The sequence below is a fragment of the Mauremys reevesii genome, linkage group 4 (genome assembly GCF_016161935.1).
Source record: "Mauremys reevesii isolate NIE-2019 linkage group 4, ASM1616193v1, whole genome shotgun sequence".
Classification (NCBI taxonomy): domain Eukaryota; kingdom Metazoa; phylum Chordata; order Testudines; family Geoemydidae; genus Mauremys; species Mauremys reevesii.
This window is the reverse complement of record NC_052626.1, coordinates 142720901-142740517: the sequence shown is the minus strand read 5'-3', so window position 1 is coordinate 142740517 and position 19617 is coordinate 142720901. Positions and strand designations below refer to the sequence as shown.

General features: G+C 43.6%; 1 protein-coding gene across 13 annotated transcripts in view; it reads right to left on the bottom strand.

Moving 5' to 3' along the window:
* The window catches only part of LOC120405177 (sodium/hydrogen exchanger 10-like), a 195040-nt gene extending 183669 nt beyond the window's left edge, over nt 1-11371 (bottom strand). For 10 of the 13 annotated variants that reach the window (XM_039538539.1, XM_039538536.1, XM_039538534.1 and 7 more), the window contains exons 1-2: nt 10450-11371; nt 6995-7095 (exon numbers count right to left, since the gene is read on the bottom strand). In XM_039538539.1, the coding sequence (XP_039394473.1) occupies nt 6995-7095; nt 10450-10615 (267 nt within the window). In that variant the 5' untranslated portion in view covers nt 10616-11371. Of the gene's footprint in view, nt 1-249; nt 332-6994; nt 7096-9018; nt 9180-10449 lie in introns of those variants that run through there. The other 3 variants (XM_039538535.1, XM_039538541.1, XM_039538542.1) reach the window with 3 other exon arrangements.
* Between the last annotated feature and the right edge of the window lie 8246 nt (nt 11372-19617).

The window sequence follows — 19617 nt, the reverse complement described above, 5'->3', positions numbered from 1 at the left end:
CCCCAGCTGGGGAGAAAAAGGCCATTACAAAATGACAATGCTCAGCACCCATCTAAGGCCAAGCATCTATGAAGCTCACAGTAAAAGTCAGTAGTGCCTTGTAACAAATATACGTAGACTGCCAGATGACAGCCTTGCACAACTCTTTCACAGAAGGCCTTTCCCTCTAAACCTAGGAACCTAGTATGAAAGACACCTGGGGAGAAAACACTGAAGTTTTATATACAGAAATAAATGAAGGTTACTTACCTGTAACTAGAGTTCTTTGAGATGGACTCTGCATATTCACATTCTTGGGATGCACCAACCAGTGCAGACTGGATGGTGGAACCTGCTGATACAGTATCCATTAGAGCACACATGCACCCCTCCTACTCCTTCCCTCATCATTCAAGCACATTCTGAGGGGGAGGCTATAAAAGGGGGCATGGTGCCACCTCAGTTCCTGCCACTGTTAACATAGAGTATAAAATTGATTAGAACTCAGCAGAAAAGGGGAAGGCAGACTGGGAATATGAATATGCAGAGTTTATTTCAAATAACTCCACCTACATGTAAGTAACTTTCATTTCTCCTTCAAGTGTCCTCTGCATATTTCTATTCTTGGGATCATTTGGCAAGCAGTAAATAAAAAGGTAGAGGGACACAGGGTCCTCCTAATTAAAGACTGAAGCACCACTCTGCCAAACTGAGCCTCAGATCTAGCTACAAAATCTAAAGCATAACGTTAAAGAGTGACTAGAACGCCAAGTGGTGGCTTTGCAATTTCAGTAAGGGGAACACATCTAGTACATATAACAGGGGAAGCTATTGCTCGTATGCAGTGAGTTCTAAGACCCCCAGGAGGAGAAACAGAAGAGATCTTATAACTCTCCTCTATATACTGCCTAACCCATCTAGACAAGGATTACGTAGTGATAGCTTGACCTTTAAAATTTCCAGCATAGGAAATGAATAATTTGGGAGAAGCCTACAACTCCTCAGTCCTATTCACATAATATGACAAAACTCTCTTGGCATCTAAACAATGTAATCTAGACTCCTCTTATGAGCAAGAGGTCTAGGAAAGAAGACCAGTAAATGAATAGATTAACATGATAGTCCAAAATTACTTCAGGAAAAAATATGGGCTGATGTCTAAGTACAATTTTGACTTTGAGTAACAGTGTAGGAAGGGTCAAGAATCAATGCATGCAGTTCACAAATTCTTCTAACAGATGTGACTGCTATTATAAAAGCTGTTTTAATTTAAAGATGAAATAAAGAACACCCTGACAGAGTTCAAATGGTGGAAACATAAGTTTTGTTAATACCAAGTTTAAATCCCATGGAAGAACTGGATTTTTTACTGGCAGATAACAAGTTTAATAAACCCTTCAAAATCTTTTTAAGAGTCACGTGAAAAGATAGATTTACTATCAGTAGATGTATGATAAGCTACTATTGCTGCTAAATGTACTTTAAGTGAGGCAATAAACACATTTTTAAAGTTAAATAAATATTCTAAAATACACTGAATAGGAGCTGACGCAAGATCAATATCCTTATCATAGAACTGTGGAATCGTAGGAATGGAGGGGACCTCGAAAGGTCATCTAGTCCAGTCCCCTGCACTCATGGCAGGACTAAGTATTATCTAGAACAGGGGTTCACAACCTTTTTCTTTCTATGCCCCCACACAATGCTATAAAAACTCCATGGTCCACATGTGCCACCACCACTGGTTTTCTACATATAAAAGACAGGACTGGCATTAGGGGCTAGCAAGCAGGGCAACTTCCTGGGGCCCCATGCCACAGCAGGCCCCACAGAGCTAAATTGCTCAGGCTTCAACTTCAAACCCAGGTGGCAGAACTCAGGGCTTCAGCTTTCTGCCCTGGGCTCCAATGAGTCTAACACTGGCCCTGCTTGGTGGACTCCCTGAAACCTGCCTGTGGCCCCCCAGGGCGGCCCAGACCCCTGGTTGAGAACTACTGATCTAGACCATCCCTGACAGATGTTTCTCTAACCTGCTCTTAAAAATCTCCAATTATGGAGATTACATAACCTCTCTGTGAAATTTATTCCAGTGTTTAACCACCCTGACAGTTAGGATGTTTTTCCTAATGTCCAACCTAAAACACCCTTACTGCAATTTAAGCCTATTGCTTCTTGTCCTATCCTGAGGTTAAGATGAATAATTTTTCTCCCCCCTCCTAGTAACAACCTTTTATGTACTTGAAAACTCTTATGTCCCCTCTCAGTCTTCTCTTCTTCAGACTAAATAAACCCAATTTTTAAATCAAGCAATTATACAACAAATCTTTTCTATATCAAATCATAACATTTTCTAGTTGACTGTTCTTGAATTGAAACACATTGCACATCTAAGGAGCAAGATTTCTCTAAATCTGTTAAAGTCCTATTCCCCAAGCTGCTAGATGTAACAGTTGAGGATCTGGATAAAAGACTCCCTTGCTGGTGGAACAGCACATCCAGTGTTAATGGTAGAAGCTGTATTTTTCTTATGCAAAGGAAATTAAGTCCATATATGTGTGAAAGTAGAATGAATTATGTTACAAAATAGATAGGATTAAAGAAATGCTGTCTGTACCTTTAAGGAAAGTCGCTGGAATGCTGGAGTCCAGGTGTCAGGAAAACAGACATTAACATAGAACAATTTGCACCGTTTAAGGGCAATTGGTGAAGCATTAGCCTTAGATGGATAGGAGTTAGTAAGGAAGTAGGATATGCATGCTATGCCCCAGGTGAATTTTGCTGTTTTCTCCTTTGTCCCTTTGTTTGATTCCCGCTCTTTTATCTGTATAAATAAGACTGTTTGGGTCTTGCATGGCCACTCACATTATCTGAATGTTATTGGCGGAGCGCTTTGCTAATAAAAACAGAGTGGTCTGACAAATTGTGAGTCTTGATTTTAACTTTGACATATGTGACACTCTGTACCTCAAAATAGGAACTCTGGAACCCCGATATTCAATACTGTCATATGATCATGATATGTTTTGTACAATGCATGCCTTGCGAGGTATGATTTTAAAAGTCTTGATCTGTTGAACCTTAATATACTGTTGAACTGTATGTACTATCATTGTATATGAAGTATTGCTATATGTGTTACTGAAATATGTTGTGAGGTTGGAAGATGCCCACAGCTGGTCTTTTCAGCAATGACAAAGGAGCAACTATCACTGGCCAGACAGGCATTGATGGCCAATCAAGAAGAATCCACTATCCCAGAGACTCCTCAAAGAGGGCACGTACACAATGAGGGTAGCCTAATCCCGCCGTCACAACAAAGATTCTTCTAGCAGCTGGAAGAAAGTATAAAAGAGCGACAGTGACATCATCACTTGGCCTCTCTCCTCCCCCTTGAACTAGTCCCAAGCTGGGAAGGGAATCCAGCCTGTGTATTGAGAACTGTGAGCTGCCTATAACATCTCTCAGGGGGAAAGACTGCTTGATTCCAATCTAGCTTAGTCTGTGGAATTTAGACTGTGAATTTATTTTTATTTCCTTTGTAACCTACTTTGATCTCTATGCCTGCTACTTCTAATCACTTAAAATCTATCTTTCTTTCGTTAATAAATCCATTTTATATTTTATTTAAAACTGTGTTTTTGGTTGAGGTGCTCAGGAAATCTCGGCTCTGATTACAAAGACTGGTACATGTCCACTTTCCTTTGAGGAAGCGACAAACTAATTAATGAGCTTGGACTGTCCTAGGGGGTATATTTCTGGGGTGCGAGGCTTGGGTGGAATTGGTTGGTGCTTCTCTCTGTATGATTCATGAGTGACTTAGAGAGCATTCATGCAATTTTGCAGGGTGTGAGTCTCCACGTGCTGATGGCTGAGTGATCACAGCGCCTGGAAGGGGTTGGCTGCTTGTCACCAACATAGCTTTCAGAGTTAAGGGGGCACAGTGGTCCCACAGTTCCAGGTTGTACTCCAGGGATCCCATCAGAATGTACCATTGCTGTTTCTCCCCTACCAAGTCAACTAGTATCATTGTGGCTGAGTCCAGCCTTATCTTTGCCACCACATTTAATATTAATGGGAAAGAGGGAAAAGAATACATTAGATCAATCCTCCAACTGAGAAAGAACACATCTGTCATCAACTAAATGTCTGAGACTGCTCTTGAACAGAAGTGGGCACATGGTGTTGAATCTTGTTGTGAAAGGATCTATGTTCAGAAAATCCCAAAGGTTGAAAATGTCCTAAGTCAGTGAATCCTTTAGTGACCACTTGTGCATCTCAGTAGAATCCCTGCTCAGATGACCGATGATCTCATTGTGAATTCTCACTACCATGTAGGTCAATCGGGTGGACTCTAAAATACACCAAACTCGTAGCTATACAGACTTTTTGCAAAGTTGTTATGAACAAGTCCTCCCCCTTTGCGCACATAAAACTTTGCTGACCTATCATTTGTAGCAACTTGCTCTACTGTGTTCTATACTTGTGGGAGAAATTACTTGAGAGCTAAATATATGGCCAAGTGAGAGTCTTGGTGATTCCAGAGACCTCAAATTAATAGACTGCTGAGAGAAATCTCTGCTGTGATAACTGGGTTTACAAGTTTACCCCAATTGTGAGCTCAAACATAAAAAGTATGTGAAAGTTCGTAAGATGCCACAATAACCTATAACAACAAATGCTGATGGGAAATAAGTCAAATTACTAATGAATGCTATAAACAGGTGCAGGAGAACCAGACAGAGACTAAATTAGTCCAAACAAAAAAAAAAAAGGTCATATTGATATAATTCAAGGACTATAGAGAAATCATGTATGTTAAAAACAGAAGATGGAGAACCAGAAATTAATCAAACAAAATTGGTGTGTTGGATATTAGGCCTAACTGGTGGACAAAATAATAAGGAGAGGGGACTATTCAGCCCACTTTTTTCTTTCTGGGTGTTCTTAAAAAGAGATTTTGAAAAATATATATATATATATATATATCATCCCGTGTCCTTGCACAAGCCAGCTCATCATCTCAACTCATCTCATCTTCCCTGACCACCAAGAAAAAGAAGCAGACCAGACTGAAAGACTTTCTTCCTGAGATGAAGGCCATTAGGTCTTGCTCAAAGAACTTTGTTCTTCACTTGTGAGTCCTGAAAATCAAATCCTGAAATCAGCTGCACTGCATCAGCATAGTGAAATGACTACAATCATGCCCTAAGGAGAAAAGACCCAAGCAGATGACATCCCTGAACAGAATGTAAACCAGAGTCCAAGCAACAGTTGACCTGCCAGCCAAAGCATCCATTCATAACTGACGAGCCACCCAGAATCAAAAAAAAAAAAAAAAGCTGCATTTCCCCCACCTTTTCTATTCTCTCTCTCCTCCACCTTATGTGCTCCCATTTGTTAGAAACAGGAAAAGTAAATACTAGGGCTGTCAAGTGATTAAAATAATTAATCACAATTAATCAAAGTTTTAATCACATTGTTAAACAGAGTCTTTTACTGAGCTAGGTGAGTTCCCTTCAGCTGAGTGAGCCCTTGTTTACAAGGGAGGGTGGATTTTATCTTAGGGACTCCACATGCCGCTAGGGTGACCAGACAGCAAATGTGAAAAATCGGGATGGGGGTGGGGGGTAATAGGAGCCTATATAAGAAAAAGACCCCAAAATCAGGACTGTCGCTATAAAATCAGAACATCTAGTCACCCTAGGTCCAACAGAGGTCAGGCTTTGGTTTGGTACTATTCAGTATTTTCATTAATGACCTGGATAATGGAGTGGAGAGTATGCTTATCAAGATAAAATTCAATAAAGATAAGTGCAAAGAAAGAAAAAAATCAAATGCACAGTCACAAAATGGGAATAACTGTTGATGCATATGCAGAGATGCAGCAATAGTTTAGTGTGTTACTGTGGACTAAACAAATTTAAGACTGAGCAATGGTTGGGTAATAAAACCCATCTCTACCACTAATTTGCTCTGTGGCAGAGTGAAATGATTTAAATCATCAATTTTAATCACAATGTAAACCAGCAAGCAGGAAACCTTGATTTAATCATTGATTTTAATCTTCTTCTGCATTTGTACTTTTTAGTTATTTTCCTAAAGAAAGGATAATTCTCATTAGCTGCTAATGATTAAAACATGTTGCTTTGCAACTAAATATAGCCTTTAAACTACATTTGGTGTTTCTTTTTACTAAACAGAAGGACACACTATATCTATACACATTTAAAGACTTATTCCTGTTTTACTTCAGTTTTCAGGCTGTGAGATAAGAAACAATTACACTCTCGTCACTTTATTCCACTAACATTTCTTCAGTAAACTATTTATGAATAGGCCCCAGATGTGTAACAGTAAGCACATAATCTATTGTTTATGTGCAGTAATGAAAAGTGAGGTTTTACCAAAATGATTTTTTCCACAACAGGCAGTCCAGAAACTATACTTTGCAATTACAGTGCCTACCATCTGAGTATCTCAAAATGATTTATAAATATTCAGTATACTATAGAAGACCCTATGAATTAAGTAACTATTATCCTTATTCCACAAATGAGGAAATTGGGACAATTGTGGGCAAAAGCCAGATCTCTAAGCCTAGATTGGAACTTTAACCTCCAGACCAACAGTTCTCAAATATTTTGATAGCATGAACTACTTCTTAATAGAAAGAGCGTTCTTGCAAACCCATCCCATTCACAATTATAAGGTCTACTCCCCTCTCATTGACAATCGCATAGCATCCCTGTGCCAGCTGCAAAAATATCTTGTATGGAAAACTAGTATTAGGTATGTATTTTTAGCTGCCTCTGAATGTTGTTTAGTATCTGGAAACAAGGATAGCCATATAGGATAGTGTTCTATGGTCCACCGTTTGGGAACCCCTGCACTAAATTAAACTCTCTCTCCATTTATAACCCTGTGGGGTGAAAAAAAAACACAAAACAAACAAAAAACCCATGTGTTGCCTTATGGCCCACATTAATAACGGTTATAGTTACTAAATATACAGTACCTCCTTTACAAAGTAGCCCACTACTCCAAGGAGAACTCCAATCAAAGAAAGAATTACAGTAATAGGAATGTGTGATTTCTTCAGAATGGTTCTCAACAGAGCTGGAAATAAAAAGAAATTATTATACATAGAAACAATATCATTGTATATAATTTTAAAACATGCATCTCTGCTCAGAAGCAGCCCAGCAGATCTGACCTGAAATTCTCCTGTACCTGCTACTTGATTTTAGGTTTGAAAACAGGCTAATATAAGAGTTGTGAAAATTTACATTTAACATGCATAAACTCAATGTTCAACCTGTACTTATTTCATATCCAGTGCACAACTGCATGTATGTTCCTAGTTCAAGCCTTCAAGGTCTTGGTCTGACTGGTAAGCACTAATCAGAATTGGTATTTCCCTTTGGCTCAAATGTGCAAAGTGAGACAAGCATAACAAAAAGCACTCACTATATCTGCCAATTATATTTTATATTTTCTTCCTTCCCCCTTCTATTTTCTATGCCTCGAACTGATTACCTCAATACAACACCAAAATGTTTTATGAACATCTGAAAGTGTTTAACCAAATGGGGTTTTGAATAAACAGCAAAATAATCCAACATGTGAATTCACTTTAGGGAAGGTATACAGTGAAGGCAAATCCCATAATGGGGATCTGCAAAGGCAATTTCTGAAGAAGTGTTTCAGTTAACTAGGATAGTGTTATTCAGCATTTAATTGTGCAATAAAACCAATTACTTGCTTCTTTTTCCTATTTTCAATATCAAGTCTAGTTGAAAATACACCAGTTAAAATACACCAGCAAAAAATCTAACCAACAGAATCATATTAGCACCTCCCCAAAAACATTTGCCACAGTTACATGTTACCAAATTCCAAATAGCTTTGTACTGTAGCATCTGAGTACACCTCTACCACGCTATAACGTGACCCGATATAACACAGGTTCGCGTATAGCGCAGTAGAACTCCCAGGGCTCAGGAGTGTATGGCTAAGGGAACTCCCAGGGCACAGGAAGAGTGGTCAGGAGTGTATGGCTAAGGGAACTCCCAGGGCTCAGAAACTCCTCCCTCTGCAGTCCTTCCTGTGGGCACTGTGGGGAAAGGGGAGCCCAAGGAGCTGATGGGGGCTAAAGTGATGGAGGGGAACCCAGGGGCAATAGGGGATCCCACGAGCACCAGGCATACCAAATACAAGTTTGCCCAGAGTGCCATTTGTCCTAAGGCTGCAGACCCCAGCGCGCCAAGCACGCGCGTGGGGTGGCATTTTAAGGGCAGGGCGGCAGGCAGCTCTGGCGGACCTTCCGCAGTCATGCCTGCGGGAGGTCCAACGGAGCCGCAGGACAACCGGACCTGCCGCAGGCATGACTGCGGTCGGTTCGCTGGTCCCGCGGCTCGGGTGGGCCTCCCGCAGGCACGCCTGCGGAAGCTCCACCGTAGGCGCGGGACCAGCGGCCCTTCTGCGCGGCGCACCGCCCTGCTTGGGGCAGCAGAATTCGTAGAGCCGCCCCTGCCCTGCAGTCAGTGGTCTTAGGGATCTGCATCCATTGCTGCTGAAAAAAACAGACTCTGGCCTTTTCCCATCCCAGAGCAGGGGGCTGAAGAGCAAGTCTTGCTTCACTGACATTCAAAACTTTTCTCTGCCAGTTTGGGTCTACTCCTTTACTCTCTTCCATGGTAAGACCTCTGTAACCTTGAAGCAATGATGGGTTAGATCAGCAACCCCTATACCTCAGACAAAATAAATGGACAGCTAAGAACTTAATTTTCTCTCTTCCTCATATCACTAAGACTGTTGGTCCTGTAAAGGTGGAAAACAGTCAACAGAAAAGCTGCGTAAAAAATAAGGAAAGCCAGAATTCAAGGAGAAAAAGTTTAAAGAAAAGGAAAATACCACAGCATGGAGTACCTTTCTATTCAATACCTCATCAGCAGAAGCTTGAAACATTCAGCTTCTAGTGCTTTGTAAAGGTAAGTAAACTTGCAGATTTAAAATGATGATACGGAGGACTGCACTGACCATGAAGTAGCAGGAGATCCGGGAGAGTGTACCCAAAGTGTCCAGAGTACATTCTGTTTCTGAGATCTTTAAAAATCTTGTGATGTAGTTCCTAAGCCATTATATGATGGTGCCTCCTTTCTTATGAGCTTTTTTTTCTTCTTTCTTTATCTGCAATTACACTGGAACCAAGTTCTTCTGTATGGATTAGTTCTTTTCAACTAAATATGCAGAGCTCATTTTATATCTAATTTGGACTATTCTCTCTCTTTATGATGATTACACATTAGGCAGCATGATGGACAGACTATGCCCTCTGGAATTCTGAATTACACTTTGGAGTAAATTTTGGTATAATGCTACTTTCTCAGGATGATAACTGCACTATTGTTTCTCCACTGACAAGGCTGCTAGCTTGCAACCATGTCTCAGGTAGGTCATAGCAGTTAGGAAAACCACTTTAATGAAAAGGCAACAGAGAAACAATAACTGAAGAGGTTAACATAGCTCAAGCAGAACTGCATTTGGTTCCAGATTCAGGTTCCAATTAGTGGCTTGATTCCTGCTGTTTTTGGAACCTCTTTGTTATATAAAAATGTATGATCGATTTTTTTTTATTTTATTTTTTTTTGCCAGGGGGGCTAGAAATGGATGATTGATGAGGGGATGTGACCAGAGAAATAACAAAAGAAAGAAAAGTGGAGCTTGTGGAAGTCAAGTGAGACACAAGGGAAGGAGATGAACAGAATGATGAGGAAGAAGAGTGCAGAGGGAAGCTGAGGCAGGAAGAGAGAGGTAACAAAAGGAGCTGAGAAGCCCAATGATATAACTTGTGCGGCAGTGAAGGTGACAGGGAGAGAGCAAAAGGTTAGAGATAAAAGGTGAAACTAGTCAAAGTGAAAAGTTTGATGATGTCATAACGCAATTAGGTCTGATCCATTTCCAATAATTAACCACACACTTTGCTGACACATATGCTGAGAAGGACTGGTAATCACACAGGCCAAGCAAGTGATTTTCTATTCCCAGAGGTCTGCAAGGTTCACTTGGGTTGAGAGGAACAAGCCGTGCTACAGTCATCCAATATGTGACTATACCTGCTTGCTATCATGTCAATAATACATCTGAGTATCTTCAGTAGATTAAGGGGGAGGAAGGCCAATATACCTATTCTGCATCTGATCTTTTCCCAGAGCTTTGCAGAATAAAAATGTCAACAATACCAAAGCTGTGTCCTATGCAGAGTAAAAAAGACACCACTACAGTAGTTTTGTGTTGTCTTATTGAATACAATATAATATTCATTCAAAGCAAGACCATCATGAATTCAACAGAGACAACAGTTCTGCAATGAAGTGGCCTGGAAACATTTTTTTGTGGCAAAGTAAAAATAAAATCTTCACTGTGTGTTTGGTCTTTTTAAATGTCTAAAGGAGCCCTTAAGCGCCTTACCTCCCACGGCACAGCTCACAAACACCAGCAGCACAAAGAATGGCCGCCTCGTCCCTATGATATGGTAGTGTCCATGGAACTTGGCCTCCACCAAGTACGTCCTGCCTAAGGGTCCCTGAGGCAGAGAGGGTGTCACCCAGACAAAGCTGCTGTTTATGGCGCTCATCCTGCCTGAGCCCTGTGTCACCCAATTCACTGGGCTCACAGACAGGGACCCCGCCCACCACACCCCCACCCCGGGGGGGAGAGAAGGGGCACCACGGCACTGGCCTAAGTCCTAGCTGGGCCTTCTCCTCACTGCAAAGATGGGTTCCCCCCTTGCCCACTGCAAAGGCCCAGCGCAGGTCCTGGGAGCCCTTCTCCCACTCAGCCCTCAGAAGGAGGTGGTGAGAGGGCCCGTCCAAGGAGCCGGAGCCCTCTATCGGGCAGCGCCCGGACTCAACCCTTCCTGCTCCCACGAGCTCCACCAGAGCCCTCGCTCGGTTAGTTTCAGGCCCGGTCTCGCCCGCCCTTTCAGATGCTCAGCGTGGCCGGGTTCGCGCTAGGAAGCCCCTGCACCACCACCACCATGCCCCCTCCCCGAGGCGCCAGCTGCAACGGTCGGGTCACGGGCGTGGCGCGAGACCAAACGCAGCTGCTGCCGTTAGGTTTGAAAGTGCTCCGGCGCGCGCGCGCCGCCCTCCGTCTCTTTCGCCAGGCTGCGCGCGCGCGAACCCGTGGAAGTAGAACGCCAGCTGTCGAAGCAGCCCCAGGCTGTGTGTGTGCGCGTGCGTGCGTCCCCTCAGCGGCGCGGACCCCGCGCGCCCTTGGGTTTGAAGCGCCTCCAACACTCAGTGCCAGGTTTTCCCGAGCGGAGCGGGTCAACCTGTAGGACGCAAACAGCCGAAGGGACTAGTCTATGCAGAACCTTGTGGCCCCAGGTCGTGACTCTCTCCCAGGCTGGGGGCAAGGGCTTCTGCCCCGTGTCCCAGCCCTGGCTGTAGCCGCCGCTCTCCCCCTTTAAGGAGAGAGCGGGGCTAGTGAGAGGAGAGGGGGGCCAATATTAACTAGAGCTGGTCGATTTTCCCTCCCTCCAAATTAATAACAACCCAGAATCTTCCCCATTGTGTCAAACATTTTGAAACACTTGTTTTCACTCCTCCCCCCACCGCTCACATTTTACTTGTTCCCCATTGAGAAAAAATGGGGGGAGGTAAAAAAAAAAAGACTATATGCCACTTTCATTTTTCAAACCTAATAAAAAAAATCCCACTTTTCCAGTTGAAAAGAGGGGTGAAATGGAGTAAAAACGTGTGAGAAATTGTTTTTGTTTTACCCCCACACTGCCACTCCCTCCTCCCCTTTTTCTACTAGAATAAAGGGGGAAACCAAGTGACTGACATGTTTTGTTTTGTTTTTCAGAAAAACAAAGTTTCCACAAAATCTTTGTTTTATTCAAAACCAAGTTTTCAGCTAAAACTTCTAATGAAAAATTTCCACCCAGTTCTATGATCACCATCAAGTAGGTGGGTTGGCCAGTTGGCTCAAGAATGAGCAGGTATAGGAACCCTGTTGTGTCCAAGAGTCACACCTCCCTGCTAATGATGAAGGAGGCTGCAACCTACTCCATTTTACAGAGAGCCCCTGCATCCAGCAATGCAAAAAGGCCACCTTAATTGGGTAGCTGAGGATTTCCCTGGTCTTATTGGAAACCCTTGGGTAGTTTAATGTCAATGTAAATGCTTCTGCCTGGCCCTGTTGGGAGAGGAGGGGGCATAGTCAGAGCACACTGCAGTCTGACAATCCCTGGCTCTCATGAAAACTCTGGAGGACCATCACTGCTGATGCAAGATAGAATAGCCCCAGAGCTCTTGGGGGACTAGAGCTGTGCATGAGGTTTTGGGCAAATTGCCAACACAGCACTTCAGATGGACAAATATTCTGCAATACTGATTTTAGTCAGATACTGAATAAGACCAAATTGGCTTTTTTCCACTTCCACTTTTTTCTACAGCTGCTATCTGGAATTGTTGAAAACAAGCTGAAATGTAAAACTTTGTTTTATTCCAAAGGGAAAGGACGCTTCATTTGGTTAAGCACTTTAGACATTTAAAAAGACCAAACACACAGTGAAGATTTTATTTTTACTTTGCCACAAAAAAAAGTTTCCAGGCCACTTCATTGCAGAACTGTTGTCTCTGTTGAATTCATGATGGTCTTGCTTTGAATGAATATTATATTATATTCAATAAGACAACACAAAACTACTGTAGTGGTGTCTTTTTTACTCTGCATAGGACACAGCTTTGGTATTGTTGACATTTTTATTCTGCAAAGCTCTGGGAAAAGATCAGATGCAGAATAGGTATACTGGCCTTCCTCCCCCTTAATCTACTGAAGATACTCAGATGTATTATTGCCAGATTTTCAAACAGGAAAAAAAAGGCAATATGCCACATTATATATCAAAAGTGTCAGTGTCGGTTATGATCCTGAAAGCTGTTGAGCACCTCATTTTCCACTGAAAGTTGTAGAAGTTGTTGGTACTCAGCACACGCAGGTCAGGTTCATAGTGTCCAACTGTGGTATTTAAGTAAGCAAAACTCCTCTTGACTACAATGGTGATAGGACAATTATAACTTCAAAGTAATTCTGGATGTATACAACTTCTGTTGAGTCATGCTTGCAAAATTTCATGGACTCCACCATTTCAATAATCAAAAATTCTGTGAAACTCCATGCATAAAGGAAATCAGATTGAACCTAAGGATGACTTTACTGAAGGGAATGCAAAACACCAACTTTTCCCAAAATCGGTGCTCAAGATGTGAAGTAATCCCCTAAAATTGAACTGTTTGATTTAGTGATCAAATCACTAAAGTGTAAGATTTCCCTGTATTTGAGGCCTTTCATTTTTAAGGCACTGACTCATACAACATGCAGTTATGTTCGGATGGTAATAAAATTTAAGGTGTGGTAAACTATATGCTTATAAAACAGAGGAAAATAGGTGATACCTGCCATTCTCTTATGTAATGCAACTATTTTACCACCCACTGCAGCATATACTTATTTCCAAGAAGCACAGTATATTTTCAGTTAGTGCATTACATAGGTTATGTCAAGTTGTGATATATTTTCAATGCAAAGAAATACCTTTAAAAAGTGACAACTTAGATGAATACCCACAAGCCTTGTCACTCTCAGACAGAAGCAGCAGATATACTAATTGATGTTTTGCTACCAGTATGTATGAAGTCAAATACTTTCTGCTGATTGAGGTTGACTTAATAAATTTTATCCACTCATTTATGAAATACAAGTAGACCCAGATTTTAAGTAAAAAGTTACTAAATGTACACAAAATTGAGACAGGCCTACAGTAGCTACAGTACACATGCCTTTCACATGATGTTGCCTTATACTATCCCTAGAATCACACAGGATGTCTAAAGTTATCCCTTATGGGAAGAAAACTCTTCTGAGCTATTGCAAAGTGATAGGACATTTGAACCTCAGCCTAGGTGTTGAATCCTTATTCACAGGTGATCACTGGATGATTATGACCCAAATGCCCCTCTAACCGTTGCGTAGTACACAACATCCCTGGAGGCAGCACTTTGTTTACTGTCTGGACCAAGTGGAGACCGGTGATCAGCGCAGGGAGCAGATGCCAGAACGCCAGGGATGGGAACTGCCCCTCTGGGAACTTGCCCCTTTTTACGAGGAGTTTGACCAGGTGCTGGGTGCTGTGCTGCAACTCCAGCACTTCACAACAGCCACAGCAGCCTGCACAGTCACCTTCTCACCCCTGAACGCAGCACAGGGCCAGCGGGGAGCCAGCAAGCACTGGATGAGGCAGCCAAAGTGATTCTCGGGCTCACTGTGGTCTCCAAAGCAGCTTTGCTGCTGGAGCAGCTGCAGCACATCCTGGGTCCCTACTCGGAGGGGCTTTCTGATGCCCCCCCCGTCCCCCGGAGGGGCTGCCCGCTGCAGAAGCAGCATCAGAAACACAAGAGGCAGAGGTTGCCCCTGAGCCTGGTCAGTGTCTGGTGGCACGTCTGTTATTAATCTAGGAATGGGAGGGATTTCCAATTTATTACCCAAAGCAGAATGTATTGCAAGCCACAGGCAGCCGCGTGTAGCCAGTAGTGGCAGGTTGCGGGCACCACCTGGAATTCAAAAGGGAGATTGGGAGTGCAAACAACACTGAAACAAGCATTTAACATTAAACTTGGACTAGAAACTCACACATTCTTACAGAGCTGTGCCTAGGGTTGCCAGGTTTGGTTGGACGTATTCCTGGAAGTTTCATCACATGACATAACAGATTAATCTTTAATTCCTGGAGGGTTGGCAATCTTAGATGAACTGTGACGGGTTCAGTCACAGAGACCCCCTTGGGACTGCCACCTAATGTGCTGGAATTACCTCCGAGCCCATTTGCCCTGCCAGCTTGGGTCTCCAGTATCCTGTCTTGTTGAGCCAGACACGTCAGTCTAGTTCAACACAAACCCCCAGGTCTGAACCATGTGCCCCAAAGCTGCAGATTTAACTGAAAACAGCTTAAGAAGTGTTCCTGTCTCTAGCACCCAGGCATCCAGTTCCCAATGGGATCCAAACCCCAAATGAATCTGTTTTACTCTGTATAAAGCTTATACAGGTAAACTTATAAATTGTCCGCCCTCATAGAGAGATATGAACAGCTGTTTGCTCCCCCAGGAATTAATTACTTGCTCTGGGTTACTTAATAAGTCAAAAGTGATTTTATTACAAATAAAAAGTGGGATTTAAGTGATTCCAAGCAATAACAGACAGAACGAAGTAAGTTATCAAGTAAAATAAAACAAAACACACAGATCTAAGCCTAATGCAGTAGGAAAATAAATGCAGGTAAATCTCACCCTTAGAGATGTTCCAATAAGCTTCTTTGACAGACTAGACTCCTTCCTAGTCTGGGTCCAACAATCACTCACACCCCCATAGGTACTGTCGTTTTTTCCAGTTTCTTTCAGGCATCTCTTTGGGATGGAGAGGCTACCTCTTCAGCCAGCTGAAGACAAAATGCAGCGGCTTCCAGGGCCTTATATAGTCTTTCTCTTGTGCCACATCACAGCCACACAATGGGGTCTCTAGCCACCTGGGCAAGTCACCTGTCTATGAACGATTCAGCTTTTTGCAGGCCGAAGCCATTGTTTACATGTTAGTTTGAACATTCCCAGGAAAGGTCAGATGGGGATTGGCGTCTCTCAAAGTCCATTGTTAGTTAAGTGCTCCCAATTACTTACATAGCCCCTTCACACTATGTTTACCAAATCTGCCTCACCTGCTTCCTACAGCAATGATCATGTCCCTCAATATACTGGCCATGCTCCTACTTATACAGCCCAAAATGCCATTAGCCTTCTTGGCAACAAGGGCACACTGTTGACTCATATCCAGCTTCCCATCCACCATAGCCCCTAGGTCCTTTTCTGCAGAACTGCGGCCTAACCACTCGGTCCCTAGTCTGTAGCAGTGCATAGGATTCTTCCATCCTAAGTGCAGGACTCTGCACTTGTCCTTGTTAAACCTCATCAGATTTCTTTTGGCCCAATCCTCTAATTTGTCTAGGTCCATCTGTATCCTATCTCTACCCTCCAGCGTATCTACCACTCCTCCCAGTTTAGAGTCATCTGTGTGGAAGCAGGGAAAGAATTAATAAGGATTTGAAGGGGATTTTAATGCATGTCAGTCAGTTAGCAAGAGTTAGCCTAGCTGTAACCCTAATGACGTGAGACTTCTAGAAGCAAGAAAGAACTGTGTAAAAAGTTATTACGACCTTGCAAATATGCAGGCTGGCGTCTTTTAGGAGTGAGACAAATAAGATAGCAGAAAGGCTTATGTATAAACAAAATGTATTTGTTGCTTTTTACCGTCTGTATTATTGCTAGAAATTGTCTGTAACAAAGGTATAAAGGCTTGCTGTAATTGTTTACCAGTTGAGAGACCTGTCCAGGACTGGGGCGACCCTGTGTCCTATGGCACTCTCTCCCTCCATTGTAATTACTGGAGAAATAATAAAGTATTTGATTTTGCTGCATCCAAACAAAAAGCGAGAACTGAGTTTTTCTCCGACATCTGCAAACTTGCTGAGAGTACAATCCACGCCATCCTCCAGATCATTAATGAAGATATTGAACAAAACCGTCCCCGGGACCGACCCTTGGGGCACTCTGCTTGAAACCAGCTGCCAACTGGACATGGAGCAATTGATCATTACCCATTGAGCCTGATGATTTAATCAGTTTTCTATCCACTTTATAGCCCATTCATCCAGCCTATACTTCTTTAACTTGCTGTCAAGATTACTGTGGGAGACCGTCCACTGCTTTCCCGTCATCCGCAGAGCTGGTTATCTTGTCATAGAAGGCAATTAGATTAGTCAGGCTGACTGTTCCTGATCACTTTCTTCTCCTCAAAGTGCTTCAAAATTGATTCCTTAAGGACCTGATCCATGATTTTTCCAGGGACTGAGGTGAGGCTGATGGCCTGTAATCCTCCTTTTTCCCTTTTTTTAAAGATGGCACTACATTAGCCTTTTTCCAGTCATCCGGGACCTCCCTCAATCACCATGAGTTTTCAAAGATAATGGCCAGTGGCTCTGCAATCACATCTCCCAACTCCTTTAGCAACCTCGGATGCAGTGCATCCGGCCCCATGGACTTGTGCTCGTCCAGCTTTTCTAAATAGTCCTGAACCACTTCTTTCTCCACAGAGGGCAGAAACACTTGGAAAATATTTGCAGCTGAGATTCAGGAGAGAGAGTCTGTACTGAAGGATGCTCCCTGGTGCTTTTTCCTCCCGTGTTGGAGTTTCTTTTGTTTCCCTTCCTGCTTGATGACTCTGTTTGTTGCTTAAATGTAAATTAAGTAGAGCCCCCATTCCTTTGTTGAGACAGGCCTGTTTGCCAGCCTCAGCTTAGAGCACATGTTAACACCATAAAGGGGAATATTATCATTTCATGTACAATGCTGCCACACACATATTTTATCAGGGCAATACTGACCGGCAAATTATATATTTACAAATAATACCTTGCAAGGTTGTACAAAGATTATTACAACAGTGGGTACGGTGTGAACACAAGGGTCCATTCTGTCACAATCCCCTATCTTCCCCTATCCGTCCTTTGTTCACCAGGTGGGGTCTTTTCTCAGTTTCCCTGAACTCTATAAACCATGGGGACTTGTATTGTCTCTCTGGTCCTGTCATGGTCTGCACCCTCACTTGAAACTGGGCGGTTTCACAGTGAGGACCAGCATGTCTTCCCCCCACCCCAAAATCCTAGGGTAGGTCTCCCCTTCGGCTGCCACCACCCGGTCAATTCCGTGGGCCGGGACACCCCTGTTCCCCCCTTGGGAACACAGATCAATTCACAGAGGAGGAACCTTCCTCCCCTCTTCCCTCTCTCAGCCTGCTCCGGAGACAGAGGTGCCTGGATTCAAACGCCTAGAATCTCTCCACACAGGTTAGCAGCCCACTTCCCCCTCCCCTTCCCATGAATGTCCCCAACGGAATGAATTAACCAAGTCCAAAGAAAAGAAAAGAATTTATTAAGAGAACAAAAAGAAAATACAGAATCTCTATGAGTCCACGCTGGACACTCATAGGGTATAACCTTGCTAAGTTCTGGAGAGAATCCTCTCTCTTTCTCAGTACAACCAGTACAAGCAGAATTAAGGATAATCAATAACAAACACACAGAATTGCAAACATAGGATTATTGGATAAGGACACAAAGTATCTTTCTAATACTCACTATCTTGACTAGAAGAAATTAGTTCAGAAAGGTGGAACTTGTAGGGACTTGATTAACTCGTCTGGTCTCTTGAACTCCAAACGGCCAAAGACAAAGACCCCCCCAAACAGAGAGAAAAAGTTCCCTCCTAGGAGTTTCAAAATCTCTTCCCTGATTGGTCCTCAGGTCAGGTGCCCACCAGGTACTATGCTTTAACCCTTTATTAACTATTCATGACAGGTCCCTTTGCTGATGTGGGTCAAATTCAACTAGTTCCTTAATGACTCTCTCCTCCACCCAGACAGGGAAGTGATGCCCACCTATGCCTCATGGCCTGCCCTGAGAGCAAACTTGCTCCCTTTTTTCCCCACGGGGTAACACTGCAACACATAGGGGAAACTGAGGCACATACAGGGGTCATAAAATACTACAAAAATTCCCACTTTGTCGCAGGGACCAATCCCCTGGTTTTTTGGTTTCCCCCTCCTCTCCCCCACACTGGCTGATCTGACCCAAAGTGGCTCTATTCACCATGGCACTGTCTTCCAGGAGACTGGGGCTTTCAAATGTGATGAGAAGGCCCAAGCTGAATCCTGGTATGTTATAGGAAATGCATTTCCTGCTGTGGGGCGCTCACAGTCAGGGTCATTGGGGCCCCATTGCGCTGGGTGCGGGGTGGATACACAGTGATCTCCCTCGGAGCAGACTGTCTCCAGGGCAAGAAGCTCACAAGGCTTCACCTTCCTGGGTGTCTTCTTGGAGCATTCAGCATCCTCTGCCCCTCCGTGTGCTTCCCAGGCCGGGTCCTGGGTAAGCCACAGAGTCCTGCACCCCCACAGACGTGACTCTCAGCCAGCCAGTAAAGCAGAGGTTTATTAAATGACAGGAACACGCTCTAAAACAGAGCTTGTAGGTACAGCGAACGGGACCCCTCGGCTGGGTCCATTTTAGGGGGCAGTGAGCCAGACCCCCCACGTCTGTACTTCACTCCTAGTCCCCAGCCAGCTCCAGCCTGAAAACCCGCTCCAGCCCCTCCTTCTCTGCTCAGTTCCTTTCCTGGGCCTGGATGTCACCTGACCTCTTTGTCTCCAACACCTTCAGTTGGCACCTTTGCAGAGGAGGGGCCCAGGCCATCAGCTGCTAGCAGACAGAGGGTCAGGCATTTATGTGCACTGGCCCTTTGCTCTGCAGCAATCACACACCCTTATTCCACCACCTAGATACTTAAGAGATGCATAGGGGACACTGAGGCACCAACACAGTATTCAGAGAAAACATTAAGAACATTCCCAGATCGTCACAGGATGGCACCGCCTCTGGGCTCCAGGACTGGCAGACTCTGTTAATGGTTCATTTGCTCGGGGATAAGAGGCTGGAGCAGCTGCAGAAGGAGAGAGAGGCAGGGACCT